At 39.8% G+C, this 17,439-nt stretch overlaps 1 protein-coding gene across 3 annotated transcripts in view; it reads left to right on the top strand.

The window, feature by feature from the left end:
• Positions 1-17,439, top strand: part of ACTR3B (actin related protein 3B) — a 106,128-nt gene that overhangs the window by 35,073 nt on the left and 53,616 nt on the right. For all 3 annotated transcript variants that reach the window (XM_017519813.1, XM_017519804.1, XM_017519819.1), the window contains 2 exons: positions 11,903-12,027; positions 13,248-13,358. In XM_017519813.1, the coding sequence (XP_017375302.1) occupies positions 11,903-12,027; positions 13,248-13,358 (236 nt within the window). The remainder of the gene's footprint in view (positions 1-11,902; positions 12,028-13,247; positions 13,359-17,439) is intronic.

The following is a 17,439-nucleotide window of genomic DNA, read 5'->3' as shown; positions in this document are numbered from 1 at the left end:
AGACAAGTCTTGCTCTGTTGCCAGGCTGGACTGCAGTGGCACCATCTTGGATCACTGCGACCTCTGCTTCCTGGGTTCAAGTCATTCTCCTGCCGTAGCCTCCTGAGTAACTGGGATTACAGGTGCTTACCACCATGCCCGGCTAATTTTTGTGTTTTTATTAGAGATAGGGTATCACCATGTTGGCCAGGCTGGTCTCGAACTCCTGATAGCAAGTGATCCACCCGTCTGGCCTTCTGAAGTGCTGGGATTACAGGTGTGAGCCTGTAATTATATGTAATTAAATGACTGTGCCTGGTCATTATATTTTACTTTAGCTGATCAAGTAAGTGTGTAATGATTTCTCATCATTTTCATTTCCCTCATGGCTAGTGATGTTGAACATCTTTTCATGTGCTTGTCACCTGAATGTCATCTTCCTTGAAATGCCTTTTCATGTATTTTGTTCATTTTAAAATTTGACTGTTTATATTCTTACTGTTGTGTTTTGAGAGTTCTTTATTTTTAATTTTGTTTTAAAATTTATATTTGTTAGAAAGAGGATCTCTCTCTCTCTAGGCTGGACTGCAGTGGTGTAATTGCAGGTCACTATAGCCTTGAACTCCTGGGCTCAAATGATCCTATTGCTTCAGCCTCCTGAGTAGCTGGGACTACAGGTGTACACCACCACACCTGGCTAATTTTTAAATTTTTAAAGTTTTGTAGAGATGATATCTCACTGAGTTGTTTATATATACTAGATGTAAGTTTATTGGTCTAATATGTGGTTTAAAATAATTTCTTCCAGTCTGTAGCTTGGTTTTTTACCTTCACAGAGTTTTTCACAAAGTGAAAATTTTTAATTTTCATGAGCTAGCTTTTTGATTCATTGATTTTTCTCAAATTTCCTGTTTTAAATGTCATTGATTTTTGCTGTTATCTTCATTATTTCATTCCTTTTGCTTGCCTTGGGTTTATTTTGCTTTTCTTTTTCTAGATTATTAGTTTGAGATTCTTCTTTTCTCATATAAGCATTTAGTGCTAAAATTTTCCTTATTGGCACTGTGTTAGCTGTGTCATTCCCCCCAATTTTAATGTTATATTTTCATTTCATCTTATGTATTTTTTGGTTTCTCTGAAATTTCCTCTTTGACTGTGGATTCTTACAACTGTGTTTTAAAATTTCCAAGTGTGTAGGAGATTTTCTCATTATCTTTTTGTTACTGTTTCTGGATTAATTTTATTGTAGTCAGAAAATATACTCAGTATGACTTAAATTCTTTTACATTTGTTGAGGTTTGTTTTATGGTCCAACAGAAGGTTTATTTTGGTATAAGCTGCATGGGCCCTTGAAAGCAATGTGCTTTCTCTTCTTGTTTGGCAGAGTGTCCTATAAAATGTTAGATCCCGTAGGTTGATGGCATTGTTGAATTCTTTGATACTCTTGTTTATTTTCTGTGTACTTGTTCTATCAATTGAGAGAGAGGCATTGAAGTTTACAGTTATAATTGTGGATTTGTGTATTTTTTTCCCATCAGCTTTTGCTTCATGTATTTTACAGCTCTATTTTTTGGGTGCATATCCATTTAGGATTTCTTTGTCTTCTTGATGGATTGACTCTTTATCATATGTAATGTCCCTGTCTATAAGTGGTACTTTTCTTTGCTGGAAAGACTGCTTTTTCTTATAGCAGTATAGCTGCTTGCGCTTTCTTTTGATTAATGTTTGCATGGAATATCTTTTTTCATCTTTCTGCTTTCAGCCTATTGATATCGTTACATTTGAAGAGAGTTTCTTGTAGACAGCAGAATTCAGGTATTTTTTTTAATGTACTCGCCCAGTATCTATTTTTAATTGGTATGTTTAGACCATTTACATTTATTGTAATTATCGATTAGTGCTTTTCTGTTTATTCCTTTTGTTTATTTTTCTGTTTTGTCTTGCCTAACTTTTGTGGGTTATTTGTACATTTGTTTTAGAATTGCATGTTGATTTATCTGTAGTTTTTTTGTTTGACCCAGAGTCTTGCTCTGTCACCCAGGCTGGAGTGCAGTGGCACCATCTCAGCTCCTTGTAACCTCTTGCCTTCCAGGTTAAAGCTATTCTCGTGCCTCAGCCTCCCAAGTAGCTGGGATTACAGGCATGTGCCACCATCCCCAGCTAATTTATATATATAAATTATATAATATATAGATATAATTTATATATGTAAATAAATAATTTATATAAATTATATATTTAGAATTGCACATGTGTGTGTGTGTGTGTGTGTGTGTGTGTGTGTGTGTATATATATATATATATATATATATATGTAAATATTTTAGTAGAGACATGTTGGCCAGGCTGGTCTCGAACTCCTGACCTCAGGTGTTTTGCCCACCTTGGCCTCCCAAAGTGCTGAGATTACAGACATGAGCCACTGCGTATGGCCTATCTATTGTGTTTTTATTTTTATTTTTGAGATGGAATCTCTCTGTGTTGCCCAGCCTGGAGTGCAGTGGCGTGATCTTTGCTCACTGCAACTTCTGCCTCCCAGGTTCAGGTGATTCTCCTGCCTCAGCCTCCTGAGTAGTTGGGACTAAGGCATGTGCCACCACACCCAGCTAATTTTTTGATTTTTAGTGGAGACAGAGTTTCACTTTATTAGCCAGGATGGCCTTGATCTCCTGACCTCGTGATCCTCTCACCTTGGCCTCTCTAAGTGCTGGGATTACAAGCACAAGCCACTGCACCTGGCCCTATTGTGTTTTTGAGTACATGTCTTTGTATAATTTTTTAAGTGATTGGTCTAGTTATTACATTATATATTATTAAAAATTATATACATATACATATATATTTTTCTTGGTCTACTGGAATCAACAGTTTACCAGTTGGAATAAAATGTAGAAACCCTACCTCCCTGTAGGTACCTTTACCCCCTTTTTCCTTCCTCCCTCCCTCCCTTCCTTCCTTCCTTCCTTCCTTCCTTCCTTCCTCCCTCCCTCCCTCCCTCCCTCCCTCCCTTCTCCCTTTCTCCCTTTCTCCCCTTCTCCCTTTCTTTCTTCCTCCCTTTCTTTCTTTCTCCCTTTCTTCTTCCTTTCATTCCTTTCTGACGGAGTCTTACTCTGTCACCCAGGCTGGGGTGCAATCTTGCCTCACTGCGCCTTCTGCCTCCCGGGTTCAAGAGATTCTCCTACCTCGGCCTCCCAAGTAGCTGGGATTACACTTGTGCGCCACCACACCTGGCTGATTTTTGTAATTTTAGTAGAGACAGGGTTTCACCGTGTTGGCCAGGCTGTTGCTAACTCCTGACCTCAGGTGATCCCCCTGCATCAGCCTCCCAAAGTCCTGGGATTACAGGCATGAGCCACCGGCCTCAGCTCCCCATTTCTAATATAATTGTCTTAAATCTTTCCTTGATATATATTGGATCTCAGTAGATTTACATTAGTTATAATTTTTGCTTCAACTGCCAGACATAATTTAGAAAGCTCAAGAGGAAAAGGAAATAATAATTCTCCACATTTTTGCTCTTTCTGTTGTTCTTTCTTTCTGTCGATATACCCAGATTGCTTCTTTTATCATTTCTCTTTAGAAAACTTCCTTTAGCCATTCTTTTTAATATTTATTTATTTTTTTATTGATTAAAAGAATCTGGACTGCCTTACTATCCGAAGCCATTCTTTCAAAGTAGGTATGCTGGTGACAAATTCTATTAGTTTTCTTTCAACTGAAAGTCTTGATTTGCTCTTTATTCTTAGGGGATATTTTTGCTGAACATAGAATTCTGGATGGACAGTTGTTTCAGCACAGAAATGTCATGCAACTCCCCCCTTTTTTTGTGCCATGATTTCTGATGAGAAATGTCCGTGGAAGCCGATTTTTTTTTTTTTTAATCCTTAGTTTTTAGAAGTTTGAGTATAATATGTTTTGGAATTTTTTTTTTTTTAATCTTATTTGGGGTTTGTTAAGTATTAAATCTATTGGTTTCTTATTTTTTTCTTCCCCCTTTTTTTTTCTTGCCACATTTGGCAGTTTTAGGCATTATTTCTTTGCATACCTTCCAGTCCTGCCTTCTTTTCTTCTTTCTCTTTTCCTTCTGGAACTTGTAATCCATGAATGCTTATGTATATATGTATGTATGTATGTCAGAGTCTTGCTCTGTCACCCAGGCTGGAGTGCAGTGGTGCAATCTTGGCTCACTGCAACCTCTGCCTCCCAGGTTCAAGAGATTCTCCTGCCTCAGCCTCCTGAGTAGCTGGGATTACAGGCACCGGCTACCATGACTGGCTAATTTTTTTTTTGTATTTTTAGTAGAGGCTGGGTTTCACTATGTTGGCCAGGCTGGTCTCAAACTCCTGACCTTGTGCTCTGCCTGCCTCAGCCTCTCAAGTAGCTGGGATTATAGGCATGCGCCACCACTATTGGCTAATTTTGTATTTTTAGTGGAGATGGGGTGTTTCCATAGTGGTCAGGCTGGTCTTGAACTCCCGACCTCAGGTGATTGCCCACCTTGGCCTCCCAAAGAGCTGGGATTACATGCGTGAGCCACTGTGCCCGGCCTTTCCAATCTATTTTCTCTCTTTTGTTAGGACTGGGTAATTTCTGTTACCCTGTCAAGTTCCGGTTTCTGTCCTCTGTCCTTTTCTTCGTTGAGGCTGTCTCTTGAGATTTTTATTTCGGTTATTGTAATATTTAAATATGGTTTTGTCTTTATATTTTGTTTCTTTGCTGTGTCTTTGCATTTCCTTGCTGAGACTTCCATTTATTTTGCATTTGTTTCAAGAGTCAAGAGTATTTGAGATTGCTCATTGAGGCAGTTTATGATGGCTCCTTAAATCCTTGTTTGATAATTGTATGTCTCTGTCATCTCGGTGGCATTGTCTGTTCATCATCTTTTCTCTTTTCAGTTGAGATGTTACTGGTTTTTGCTATGGTGAGAGTTTTAAAATGGAAACCTAGATACTCTGGGTATTAGGTTAAGAACTTCTTATTTTAATTTTGTGTTTTAGCAAGTCGTTTCTGACACTGCTCCAGCAGGGGAATGGGGATACCACTTCATTATTGCCAGTTTGGGGGTCAGAGTTCAGGTTCTCCTGTTGGCCTTTGTTGAAACTCACTTGGGGAGGAGCTCCATGTTACTGCTGGGTCGTGGTAGAAGTGGGGGACTGTGGTATGTTGTGGTGTATTAGAGATAGCTTGGCTGACATAGATTATTTAGACATATTTCTCCATTGGTTCATAAGAACTGATTGGGCCACATCTTGGTTTCTATAGGTATAGACAAAATATTTGAAATATAAGCGCTGTATACTTTTATTCTCGTGCATGGATACAGCTGCTTCCTGTAAAGTAGTTAAAAGAAGTATACTTTGTGTGTATGTGTGTTTGAGTATGTGTGTGTGTGTGTGTGTATGTTGTGTATGTGTTTTAATTTTTAAGGACCATCGATACATAGATCTATGATTTGGGGTCAGAGTGCTTTGATTTGCCTTTTTGGGAGAGGTAGGATTTACTTTGTTGTCGTTTAAATTTTTGAATGTCATAGTTTCATTGTTACTAAGTTTAGCATTTTCTTTAAGGTGGTAGTTTTTTTGGTTTTCTTTTTTTTTCCTAGAGTCTTCAGATGAGGTCTTTTTTTCTTTTGGTTGTGTATATTGCCCTCAAATAGTTGGTAAACTTGAATAATGTCATGAATTGGAGAATCTTTTTGCCTTTATCTCTTTATAATCTTTTATATTGATTTGGCAGTTTAATTCTGAATTCACACACAATTAAGTTTGATCTTGCCCAGAGGATAGAACCTGTCACTTGTAGTGGCACATTGGGTGAGGATATTTGAGGTTTGCTACAGGCTGTCTCACCAGTGGCCCTTTGGAATACCAAAGTTGTGCATCAGATGGTTCTGCGTGGCGTCAGTCAGTGTGCCATTGCATAGAGTGGTCAGAGATGGATGTTATCAGAGATGGGTGTGGCCCACCAGACTTTTCTAGCCCATGTTCAGCCTGAGGTCTCCAATGTCCTCTTCGCTTCTCGTTCTCATTCTCAGCCCCAGTGTTTCTACTTCACTCTTGCTTTCTTCAGTTCTACAGAAGTTCTGTCCATTAGTTGTGTACCACTGTTCATAACTTGATAGCTTTGAGACTATAAATGTGGCAGTGAGTTGGAATGAGAAAATGAGGCATGGAAAGTGATTTCTGCCCTGTATCTTTTTCTTTTCACCTTTTTATCCTGTCACTTTAAGATGTCTTTCTGAGAAAAAGGCCTCAAGTTTACTCTTTTTTTTTTTTGATTCGGAGTCTCATTCTGTCGCCCAGGCTGAAGTGCAATGGTCCAGTCTTGGCTCACTGCAGTGTCTGTCACCTGAGTTCAAGCGATTCTCCTACTTAGCCTCCTGAGTAGCTGGGATTACAGGCACGTACCACCATGCCTAGCTATTTTTTTTTTTTTTAAATAGAGATGGGGTTTCACCATGTTGGCCAGACTGATCTCGAATTCTTGACCTCAGGTGATCCGCCCACCTTTGCCTCCCAAAGTTCTGGGATTACAGGGATGAACCACCGCTCCTGGCCTAAAATTCACCCTTACAGCTTTGTTGTTATTCTTCATTTGTAGTAAATTGGAGATTCCAGATAATCTACTTTTAGAAATAATTGTATATGTTTACTAACTTGTCTTGGAATAATTTTTAACATAAATTTCTAGCTATCTTAATAACTTTCTATTTGAGAAAATTCTACAGCCTGACTTACCTTGAAAACTTTTCATTTGGAAATGAGGCTTTAAAGGTAAATTATTTTGAGAGGTAACAGGGTAAATGCTTTTATTTATTATTTTTTATTATTATTATTTTTGGCTCTGGTCAAGATGGCAGTGCTTTAGCTTACAAACAAAAGATTAGCTTTTACTTTTATTTTCTTTATCTTTTTTTTAATAGTTGGAAAAAAACAACCAATATACCCAGTAGAAGAAGCAAAAGTCACTGGTAGTTCTACCACTCACAGTTAACCAGTATTAATCTTTTGGCTAGCCATCTTATTTTTCTGAATTTACATTAAACACACACGTGTAACTCGGTAAATTTACTGAAGTGGAGTTACACTGTGCATATTCTGAAAGGCAACTTAGTAGCTCTTTCTTTTTTTCCTTTTTTTTTTAAGAGGCAGGGTTTCACCATGTTCGCCTGGCTGGTCTCGAACTTCCGACCTCAGGTGATCCGCCCGCCTCGGCCTCCCAAAGTGTTGGGATTACAGGCGCGAGCCACTGCGCCCGGCTCTTTTTCTTTTTGAGACAGAGTCTTGCTCTGTCGACAGGCGCCAGGCTGGAGAGCAGTGGCGAGATCTTGGCTCACTGCAACCTCCCTCCCGGGTTCAAGCAATTCTCCTGCCTCAGCCTTCTGAGTAGCTGGGACTACAGGCATGTGTCACCATGCCCAGCTAATTTTTGTATGTTTTAGTAGAGACGGGGATTTCACCATGTTGGCCAGGATGATCTAGATCTCTTCACCTCGTGATATGCCCACCTTGGCCTCCCAAAGTGCTGAGATTACAGGCGTGAGCCACTGTACCCGGCCCTTAGTAGCTCTTTCTAAGGATTTGATGTAATTTATCTGATCTCTGATTTCAGGTCAGTTAAGTTTCCCCCTTCAATTTATTGCTATTACAATTAGTTTTAGAAAGAATATTATTGTATATATACCTTTATTTTCTCAATGATTATTTCTTTAGAATGAATTTCTAGAAGTGGAATTGCTGGATAAACATTTTTATAATGTTTTTCTCAGTTCTTCTCTGGAATGGTTGTATCCGGGTACCTGTTCAGTGTTCAGCCAGTCACAAATTTGGCCTCCAATTTGGTATAGATAACATTGTTTATTGACTACTACTCTGTAGCATATTCTCTGCTGAACACTTTGTAAACATTGTTCCACGTAATACTCACCACCCTGGTAGGTAGTGGTATATGCATTTTAGAGGAGAGAGCACTGAGTGTTAATAATGACTTTCCTCAAGTCAGCTAGCAAGTAAGTGCTTAAACCTAGGTTTTCAGAACTTCAAAGTCTGTGTGCTCATTCATGAAGTAGCTGTGTAGAAAAATTAACTTGGCTGGACTGTTTGAAGAAATTAGTTCAGAAACATTTTGTTACGTTTTGTTAGTGACAGGGTCTTGCTCTGTCACCCAGGCTGGAGTATGGTGGCGTGATCATGGCTCACTGCAGTCACAACTTCCCAGTCCCCTTGTCTCAGGCTCCCAAGTAGCTGGGACTCCCGGCTAGGTTTTGTATTTTTTTGTATAGAGAAAGGTTTTCACTGTGTTGCCCAGGCTAGTCTCAAACTCCTGGGCTCAAGCAATCTGCCTGTCTTGGCCACCCAAAGTGCTGGAATTACAGGTGTGAGCCTCTGTGCCCAGCCTAGAAACATTATTTACTGTCTCCTGAAATTCAGTCACAAGGATTTAAGAAAGATTTTTAATTAAAAACAGATTTTAGACCTTTAAACTTTTTTTAGGTATGGGGTCTCACTCTGTTGCTCAGGCTGGAGTGCAATGGGGTGATCATAGCTCACCGCAGCCTCAACCTCTTGGGCTCAAGTGATCCTTCTGGGTAGCTGGGATTACAGACTTGTGTGCCATTGTGCCTGGCTAATTTTTTTTTAGCATTTTTTGAGGTGGGGTCTTGCTATTTTGCCCAGGCTGTTCTGAAACTCCTGAGCTCGAGTGATCCTCCTGCCTTAGCCTCCTGAGTCTCTGGGATTACATTCATGAGCCATGAGCCACCATAGCTGGCTATGACTTTAATTTTTTAAATATACAGATAACATTGTATATTTTTATCATATGTAATATGATGTGTTGAAGTATATATACATTACAAAATGATTAAATCTAGCCAATTAACAAATGCATTATCTTATATAGTTATCATTTTTGTGGTGAAAGCACATAGCATACTCTCTTTACATTTTGTAAGAATGCAATATATCATCATTAACTGTTGTCACCTTACTGTACACTAGATCTCTTGTAATTTATGTTTCCTGTCTAACCGTAGTTATTTATTTTTCGACCAGGATCTCCCTGTCCTTTCCATCCCCTAATAGCCTCAGTTTCTGGTAATCACCATTCTACACTTTACCTCCTATGAGATCTACTTTTTAAGATCCTACATATGAATGAGACCACGTGATATTTGTCTTTCTGTGCCTGGCCTATTTAACTTAACATAATGTCCAGGTTCATCCATGTTGGGGGCAGATGGCGGAATTTCCTTTTTTGAAATGGCTGAATAGTATTCCATTGTGTATAAAGCCACATTTTCTTTATCTGTTCATCTGTTAATGGACACTTAGGTTGATTCCATATCTTGGTTATTGTGAATAGTGCTACAGTAAACATGGGAGTGCAGCCAGCTCTTCAACATGTTGATTTCATTTCATTTAGATATATGCCCAGTAGTGGGATTGTTGGGTCATATTGTAGTTCTGATTTTAATTGTTTGAGGAACCTTTATACTGTTTTCCATAATGGCTATACTAATTTGCATTCTCACCAATAGTGTATAAAGATTCTCTTTTTGCTACCTTGTCCCCAGCACTTATTATCTTTTGCTTTATTGATAATTGCCATTCTCAATGGGGTGAAGTGTTTGATATCTCATTGTGGGTTTGATTTGCATTTCCCTGATGGCTAGTGATGTTGAGCATTTTTTTCATACACCTGTCGGCCACTTGTATGTCTTCTTTTGAGAAATGCCCATTCAGGGCTCTTGTTCATTTTTCATTTTTCACTTGGGTTATTTTTTTAATTGCTGTTTGAGTTCTTTATATATTTTGGTTATTAATCTGTCAGGTAGTTTGGAAATAGTTTCACATTCTATAGATTGTGTCTTCACTCTGTTGATTGTTTTCTTTGCTGTGCAGAAGATTTTTAGTTTGATAATTCCAGTTGTCTGTTTTTGTGACCTGTGTTCCTAAGGTCTTGTCCAAAAAAATCCTTGCCCAGACCAATGTTATGAAGCATTTTCCCATTTTTTTCTACTAGTTCAACAGTTTCAGGTCTTACATTGAATAAGTCTTAATCCATTTTGAGTTAATTTTTGTATATGGTTGAGAGAGAAGCATTCACTTTCATTCTTCTACATGTGGATATCAAGTTTTTCTCCAATACCATTTATTTATACTTTGCCATTGTGTAAAATCAGTTGAATATAAATACATGGATTCATTTCTGGGCTCTTTGTTCCATTGGTTTACATGTCTGTTTTTATACCAGTACCATGCTGTTTTGATTGCTGTAGGTTTGTAGTGTACTTTGAAGTCAAGTAGTGTGATCCCTTCAGCTTTGTTCTTTTTGCTAAAGATTCCCTTGATTATTTGGGGTATCTTGTGGTGGTTCCATATGAACTTAGGATTATTTTTTCTATTTCTGTGAAGGTTGCCATTGGTATTTTGGTAAGGATCATACTGACTCTGTACATCACTTTAGGTAGTAAGTCACAAATATTTTGATGTTTTAATTCAGAGAAACTTTATCTAGCACTTATATATGTATAGCTAGAGAGCTGTTCTTTCATCAGAAATACATTAAAGGTAGTAGATGTCATTAGTATATTTATGGAATTAGGTTTATGTTAGAACTATTTAGGTATAGTTTTACCATTTCTCAAACCGACAATAAATATTTTAGTGGAGTAGAATGTTAATTTAACAAATGTTTCTCTAGTGCCTATTCTGTTAGGAACCTGCTTAGGTGCAAATCCTATCTGTGTCTTTTAGAAGCTGTGTGACCTTGATAGATTGTTAGGCTTCCATTTCTGTAAAATGCAGATAATTGTACCTGTTGAAAGCTACTATGAGGCTTACATAAAATAGCGTGCAAAAGGAAACACTTAGCAGCAGAGTGTTTAGTAAATGTAAATTATTATTGTTAATGACATCCGAGCCTCCCACTGGAGAAACAGTAAAAGATGTATGTTATCTTACTGCAAGGGATCTACAGTCTAGTTTGGTAGACTAATCTTTAACAATTGTAATTCATCCTGAAAAATGCCATGATGTAAGTGTAGAAGGGCCAGTGGAAGCATCAAACACATGTGCAGAACTACAGGTTGTCAAGGAAGCCTTCAAGGGATGAGATGGTGTTTATGTAGAGACCTGATGGATGAAAATAAGCTCTTGGGAGAGCTCAGAGTGTGACCAGGGATTATGAATTTAAGTGAAAAATGGAATCTTTGTGATGCCTTCCACATTTCATTAGATGTTAAATTCTGGAATGAAGTTTGATATGAGTATTTACTATTAAATGTATCCTCAAATATTTAAGGTTAAAATCTTATTAATGTATTATGAAGCCATTAATATTTGGAATTTTAATATAATAGTTATTTGATTATGGTCCTTTTTTTGGGTTACGGATATTAACCAATAACATTCTAATTTATCCTTTTAATGGGAAGTTGTGGCTCTTTTCCCCCTGTAACAAAACTAAAAATACGTTTGAAGGCTATGTGATGTAGAGTTTTATTGTAGACACTATTTTTCAGTTTACTCTCCTCTTCTGTATTATACAGAATTTCCTCCCCTTCTACATTGTATTTTAAATTTGGAAGCTACTGATGTATAGACATTTCACTTACAGTCTTGAGGGATTTTTCCAGATAAAACTGAGAAATTTAGTAATGTAGCTTCTGTCAACATAAAAGCAGAGAAGCTTAGTTCCTTTGTACATTCTGAAAATCATACCAGAATAGAACAGCCTGTTTCTGTATTAGTTTCTGTATTATTTTATGTGCTCGTTGACATTGTCATTTCTGTGAGCACCCTTGACTCCACATGGAACCCTAACAATGGAAATTTACTTGTATGTATGTAGCGATATTATTCCTTTTGATCATTTAAATAGATATGGGTAGTGATAGAAATCTGTGTATGTTTTTTTTAAGGTATTGCCATCAGAGAGTCAGCAAAGGTAGTTGACCAAGCCCAAAGGAGAGTGTTGAGGGGAGTTGATGACCTTGACTTTTTCATTGGAGATGAAGCCATTGATAAACCTACGTATGCTACAAAGGTAAATTTCGGACAGGAATTTGCTTCTCTAAGTGTAGAGCGGCAGGATGATTAATGCAAAATAGTCATCTAGAAGTTGGGTTTGTGAGTCATGGAATGTATTTATGTTCTTTTTTTTTTTTTTTTTTTTTGGAGTCTCTATCGCCAGGCTGGAGTGCAGTATAGTGGCGTATTCTCGGCTCACTGAAACCTCCGACTCCCTGGTTCAAGTGATTCTCCTGCCTCAGCCTCCCGAGTAGCTGGGATTACAGGCACATGCCACCATGCCCAGCTAATTTTTGTATTTTTAGTAGAGATGGCGTTTCACTATGTTGCCCAGGTTGATCTTGACCTCTTGACCTTGTGATCCACCCGCCTTGGCCTCCCAAAGTGCTGGGATTGCAGGTGTGAGCCACCATGCCCAGCCGGACTGTATTTATATTCTTATGTTTGAATAGAGGTGGTGCTGGTGGTTGTTTTTGAAGAGGGGTATTTTTGATTGGAGAATGAAGGGAATTAACAGATCCCTGGAATGCAGAATAGACTCAGGAAACACCAGGTCACACGTGAAAGCAAGATCCCCTCCACTGGAAAATTGCAGGTTGACTAACTTGTCAGACTTTTTTTTTTTTTTTAAGCTCCAGATCCAGTTTTATGGTAATTAGCTGCAGTTTTCTGTTTCTCTCTCTCTTTTTTTTTTGGTGGTTGTTTTAGTGATAGGTCTTACTTTGTCACCCAGGCTGGAGCTGTGGTGCTGTCTTGGCTTACTGCAGCCTCAACCTCTCACCTCAACTTCCCAAGTAGATAGGACTACAGGCACACACCACCGTGGTTGGCTAATTTTGTGATTTTTTGTAGAGTCAGGGTCTTGCCATGTTGCCCAGGCTGTTCTCAAACTCCTGGGCTTGAGTGATACTCCTGCCTTGGCTTCCCAAAGTGTTGGATTAGAGGTGTGAACCAACATGCCTGGCGTGTCCCCACCTTATTGTTAGGGTGATTCTTTGTTTGTAGAAATAGAAATGAGTGGAGGAGAATATGAGCAATAATGTAACTTAATCTTTTTTTAATGTAACTTAATCTTTTTTTTTTAAATGCTGTTGTTTCTCTATAAGAATTAACAAAAACTGCAACAAGAAGGAGACCTTTATTCTGTAATATTGCAGTTTCTTCTGTGCCACTGTTAAACAGTTGCTTTTATTGTCATGAACTGAGGCCTGACAACTCTGGTTTCTCATCCTCCAGTGGCCAATAAGACATGGAATCATTGAAGACTGGGATCTAATGGAAAGGTTCATGGAGCAAGTGGTTTTTAAATATCTTCGAGCTGAACCTGAGGACCATTATTTTTTAATGGTGAGTAACTCGAACTAAGAGGAACATAGTCCTGTAAATTCCAGATTGCTTAGATTTTAAACTGAAGATTATTCTTTTCTAGGGCATTTTAAATTTGTTCTAAAGATATGTGCATGAATCAGGCTGCTTTTTTGAAAATAGTGGAAAGCTCAATAAAAATGTTCAGAACAGGCTGGGCGTGGTGGCTCATGCCTATAATTCCAGCACTTTGGGAGGCTGAAGCGGGTGGATCATGAGGTCAGGGGTTTGAGACCAGCCTGGCCAATATGGTGAAACCCCGTCTCTACTGAAAATACAAAAATTAGCTGGGCGTGGTGCGGGTGCCTGTAATCCCAGCTACGTGGGAGGCCGAGGCAGAGAATCATTTGAACCCGGGAGGCAGAGGTTGCAGTGAGCCGAAATCGTGCCACTGCATTCTAGCCTGGGTGACAGAGCGAGACTCTGTCTCAAAAACAAAACAAAACAAAACAAAACAAAAGTGTTCAGAACAAAAAGGGGCTTGTTATCTTACCAAACAGAAAGCCAAGGTGAGGCAGTTCCAGGACTGGTTATTTTACCAGCTCAGCAATGGAACTGAGCATGCAGCCTAGGGCATTAGCTTGAGCTCTTTTATTTGTTCCCCTGGGCCCCAGGATGGCCGCTTAATTCCTAGATCATCTCTTTGGATATTTCCTTACAGAGGTAGAAGGTTTTCCTTGCACATCACTTCCCAGAAACCTTCCCTGCAGACTTGCCCCATCTGCCTATGCCTAACCTGGTTAGAGCAAGAGGAATGGAATGACTTTGGCTTAGATTCATCAAGACTTTCTCCTTGGAGCAGGGGATGGGGAGAACAGTCTGATGACCTGAACCCTGGAGGAGGGTAAGGAACTAAACAGGCCTCCAAAAGCAAGGACAATAGAATGGATTTGGGTAGACCAACTGCCTACTTCCATCCTTGAGACACGGCAAGATGATTGTAATTATTGCCGCTTATAGCAGAGGAAGCAGGTCAAGACGTCATTTTTTTCTAGGGTTTAAATGTTACTGTAAAATAAAACTGAACTGAGTTCTGGGCCCTAATTATGATACTTAATTGATTTTGTTCAAATGAGATAAAAGATCACAGATAAATGAGAAGAAATATCTCTTGGTTCTCCAATGGTTCTACTCAACATTACATGTTTTCTTCCATGAGATGTTTTTTTCAAGTTAAAGTTAATTGCACGTACAGAATGCTTGCTTTATAGAGAGCAGTTTCATGTAACATAAGCTGCATTGTAAACCTACATAATTTAGGTTTTTTTTTTTTTTTTTCCCCTACAAGTACATTGTCAAATGGTCCCAGATCCAATTATAAAATTCTTTCTAATGTTAGAACATGAAGTGTTTTTAAAAATTATCTGGTATAAGAAATATTTTAACTATGAGGCTGTTAATGGAATAACTATTAAATATGGAGTAACTCTATAACCAATATATATTCAATGTATATTAAAGCCAGTCTTTGATCTTTTTTCCCTGGCTGTGCCTTCACAACTGAAATTGCCAAGTATGGCTACTGCATTTCATAGGCCACTCTGTGTTTTCACTCTGTACATCCTCAGTGGTTTATTTTATTTTACTGTTTTGCTTTGTATTTTATTTTTCTAGAAATGGGATCTTGCTGTCTTGTCCAGGCTGGAGTTCAGTGGCACAGTTCTAGCTTGCTGCAGGCTTGGACTCCGGGCTCAATTGATCCTCCCACCTCACCCTCTTGAGTAGCTGGGACCACAGGTAGAAGCCACTAGCCTGGCTAAGTTTTAAAAAATTTTTGTGGAGACGGGGTCTTGCTGTGTTGCCCAGGCTGGCCTCAAACTCCTGGGCTTAAGTGATCCTCCCATCTCAGCCTCCCAAAGTGTTTAGATGGCAGGCATGAGCTACCATGCCTGGCTCCCAGTGGTTTACGTGGAACACATGGAGCCAAGAAAGTGACTGTGTGTGAGTGGCTTTGTCTTTACAGCCAAAACAAATCACAGATTCCCCCTGTCAGATTGGGCATTTTTCCTTCCCTAGCATATCACATAAACTACCTGTTGGAGAGGATTTTAGGAGCAGGCAGTGAGCCCAGCTGCTTCCTTCTGTCTACTTCAACTTACTGTGCCAGGAGTTCTTCTTGCTTTACTTAGAGGGACATCTAATCTTAGGCATGTGGAGCAAATATGGACCACTAGGACACAGCGCACAGGACATTTTTATTAAAGGGGAATTTTTTTTCTGATTTAGCTGGCATATGTGATATAGTAAAATGTAACCACTTGCCAGGATGGAATTGGAGGGGTTTGGTGTGAACATGGAAAAGGCTATTTGCTAAAAATGGGTACCTGCAATGAATGTGCAAAACAAATAGTTTATTATCAAAAACATAAGAAAACATTGTATTACGTATGTTGTGCTTTGAATTCTGCAAGTCATTTTGTTGCATGATGTGGTCGAGGAAGTGATGAGAATGGTAAATTTCCTTCAGATATATGTCCTTAACTGTGTATTGATGGAATAGTTAAAGGGGAGTGAACCAGGTGGAAAGATTTAAGGCTAAGCCATCAAGGTGGATTGAAGACATTTACTGAACTGGCACATCAGGTAAAGGCTTCTTGGTTTAAGAGAGTCTAAGAGGCCCAAACGATGGACCCACTAGGAGCTCACAGAATTACCCATTCTGATGGCTGTGCCCAGTCTGAATATGCAGAGAGAATGAGCTTCTGGCCACTGTTTTCATGAAGGTGCAGAGACTCAGGTTACACCGGTTATGTGGACTGAGTAGACAGCACCTGGGAACTCCTTTTTTCCCTAGTATTGCATTGCCCACAGCTCAGAATGGACTCAGAGATTTCAAAGAGATGCAGTGCACTTGAGTGGAAATTGAATTAGAATCTCAGAAGGGATTTTCAAACTTTTTGAATATAAATTGTGCAAGAGCAAACAACTAGGACATACAGACGACCGGCAATGACAGGGCATGGTGACTCTGAGGACTGACTGGGTTAGGGTGATGAGAGTGGGGGAGTGTGGAGAGAGGAGGTCAGGGGGCCTTTGCACGGTGTAGACAGTGAGCCGCGTGGCCAGTTTTCTGTTCTAGGGAGACTTCATGAGCAGACACCACTGACACACAGAGTCTTGAAGAGGACCCTGTGTGAGGTGACTGGTGCTCCAACGAGGGCGTAGGGGAGTTCTGTCTTTTTCAAAATTCTTAAAATTATATAAGGGAACATGTATAGTTGAAACCACCCAGGAAAGTCCCTCAGGAAGGGAGTCGGAGGTTGCAGTGAGCCGAGATTGCACTACTGCACTTCAACCTGGCGACAGGGCAAGATTCCGTCTCCAAAAAAAAAGAGAAAAAATCCCTCAGGAAGGGCCTGTTTATACAACTCTTAATCAGTGGAAGAAAATGGATATTCCCTCAGCGTGGAGGAAATTTCTTTTGCATCATCTGGAGTGGTGGACTTCCGTTTAGGAGTATAGTGCAGTGCAGATGGTTAGGTGTATAGTGCAATGAAGCTGGGATGGCTGACTTCTGATTAGGAGTACAGAGTGGTGAAGCTGGGGTGGTGACTTCCATTTAGGAATACAGTGCAGGGAAGCTGGGGTGGTGACTTCCATTTAGGAACACAGTGCAGGGAAGCTGGGGTGGTGACGTCCATTTAGGAGTACAGTGTGGTGAAGCTGGGGTGGTGACTTCCATTTAGGAGCACAGTGTGGTGAAACTGGGGTGGTGACGTCCATTTAGGAGTACAGTGCCGGGAAGCTGGGGTGGTGATTTCCATTTAGGAGTACAGTGCAGGGAAGCTGGGGTGGTGACGTCCATTTAAGAGTACAGTGCAGGGAAGCTGGGGTGGTGACTTCCATTTAGGAGTACAGTGCAGGGAAGCTGGGGTGGTGACGTCCATTTAGGAGCACAGTGTGGTGAAGCTGGGGTGGTGACGTCCATTTAGGAGCACAGTGTGGTGAAGCTGGGGTGGTGACTTCCATTTAGGAGCACAGTGCCGGGAAGCTGGGGTGGTGACGTCCATTTAGGAGTACAGTGCCGGGAAGCGGGGTGGTGACTTCCATTTAGGAGCACAGT

This window comes from Cebus imitator, unplaced genomic scaffold (assembly GCF_001604975.1).
Source record: "Cebus imitator isolate Cc_AM_T3 unplaced genomic scaffold, Cebus_imitator-1.0 Scaffold20, whole genome shotgun sequence".
Lineage (NCBI taxonomy): Eukaryota > Metazoa > Chordata > Mammalia > Primates > Cebidae > Cebus > Cebus imitator.
The sequence above is the reverse complement of the archived record's forward strand: the minus strand, read 5'-3'. Positions and strand labels throughout refer to the sequence as shown.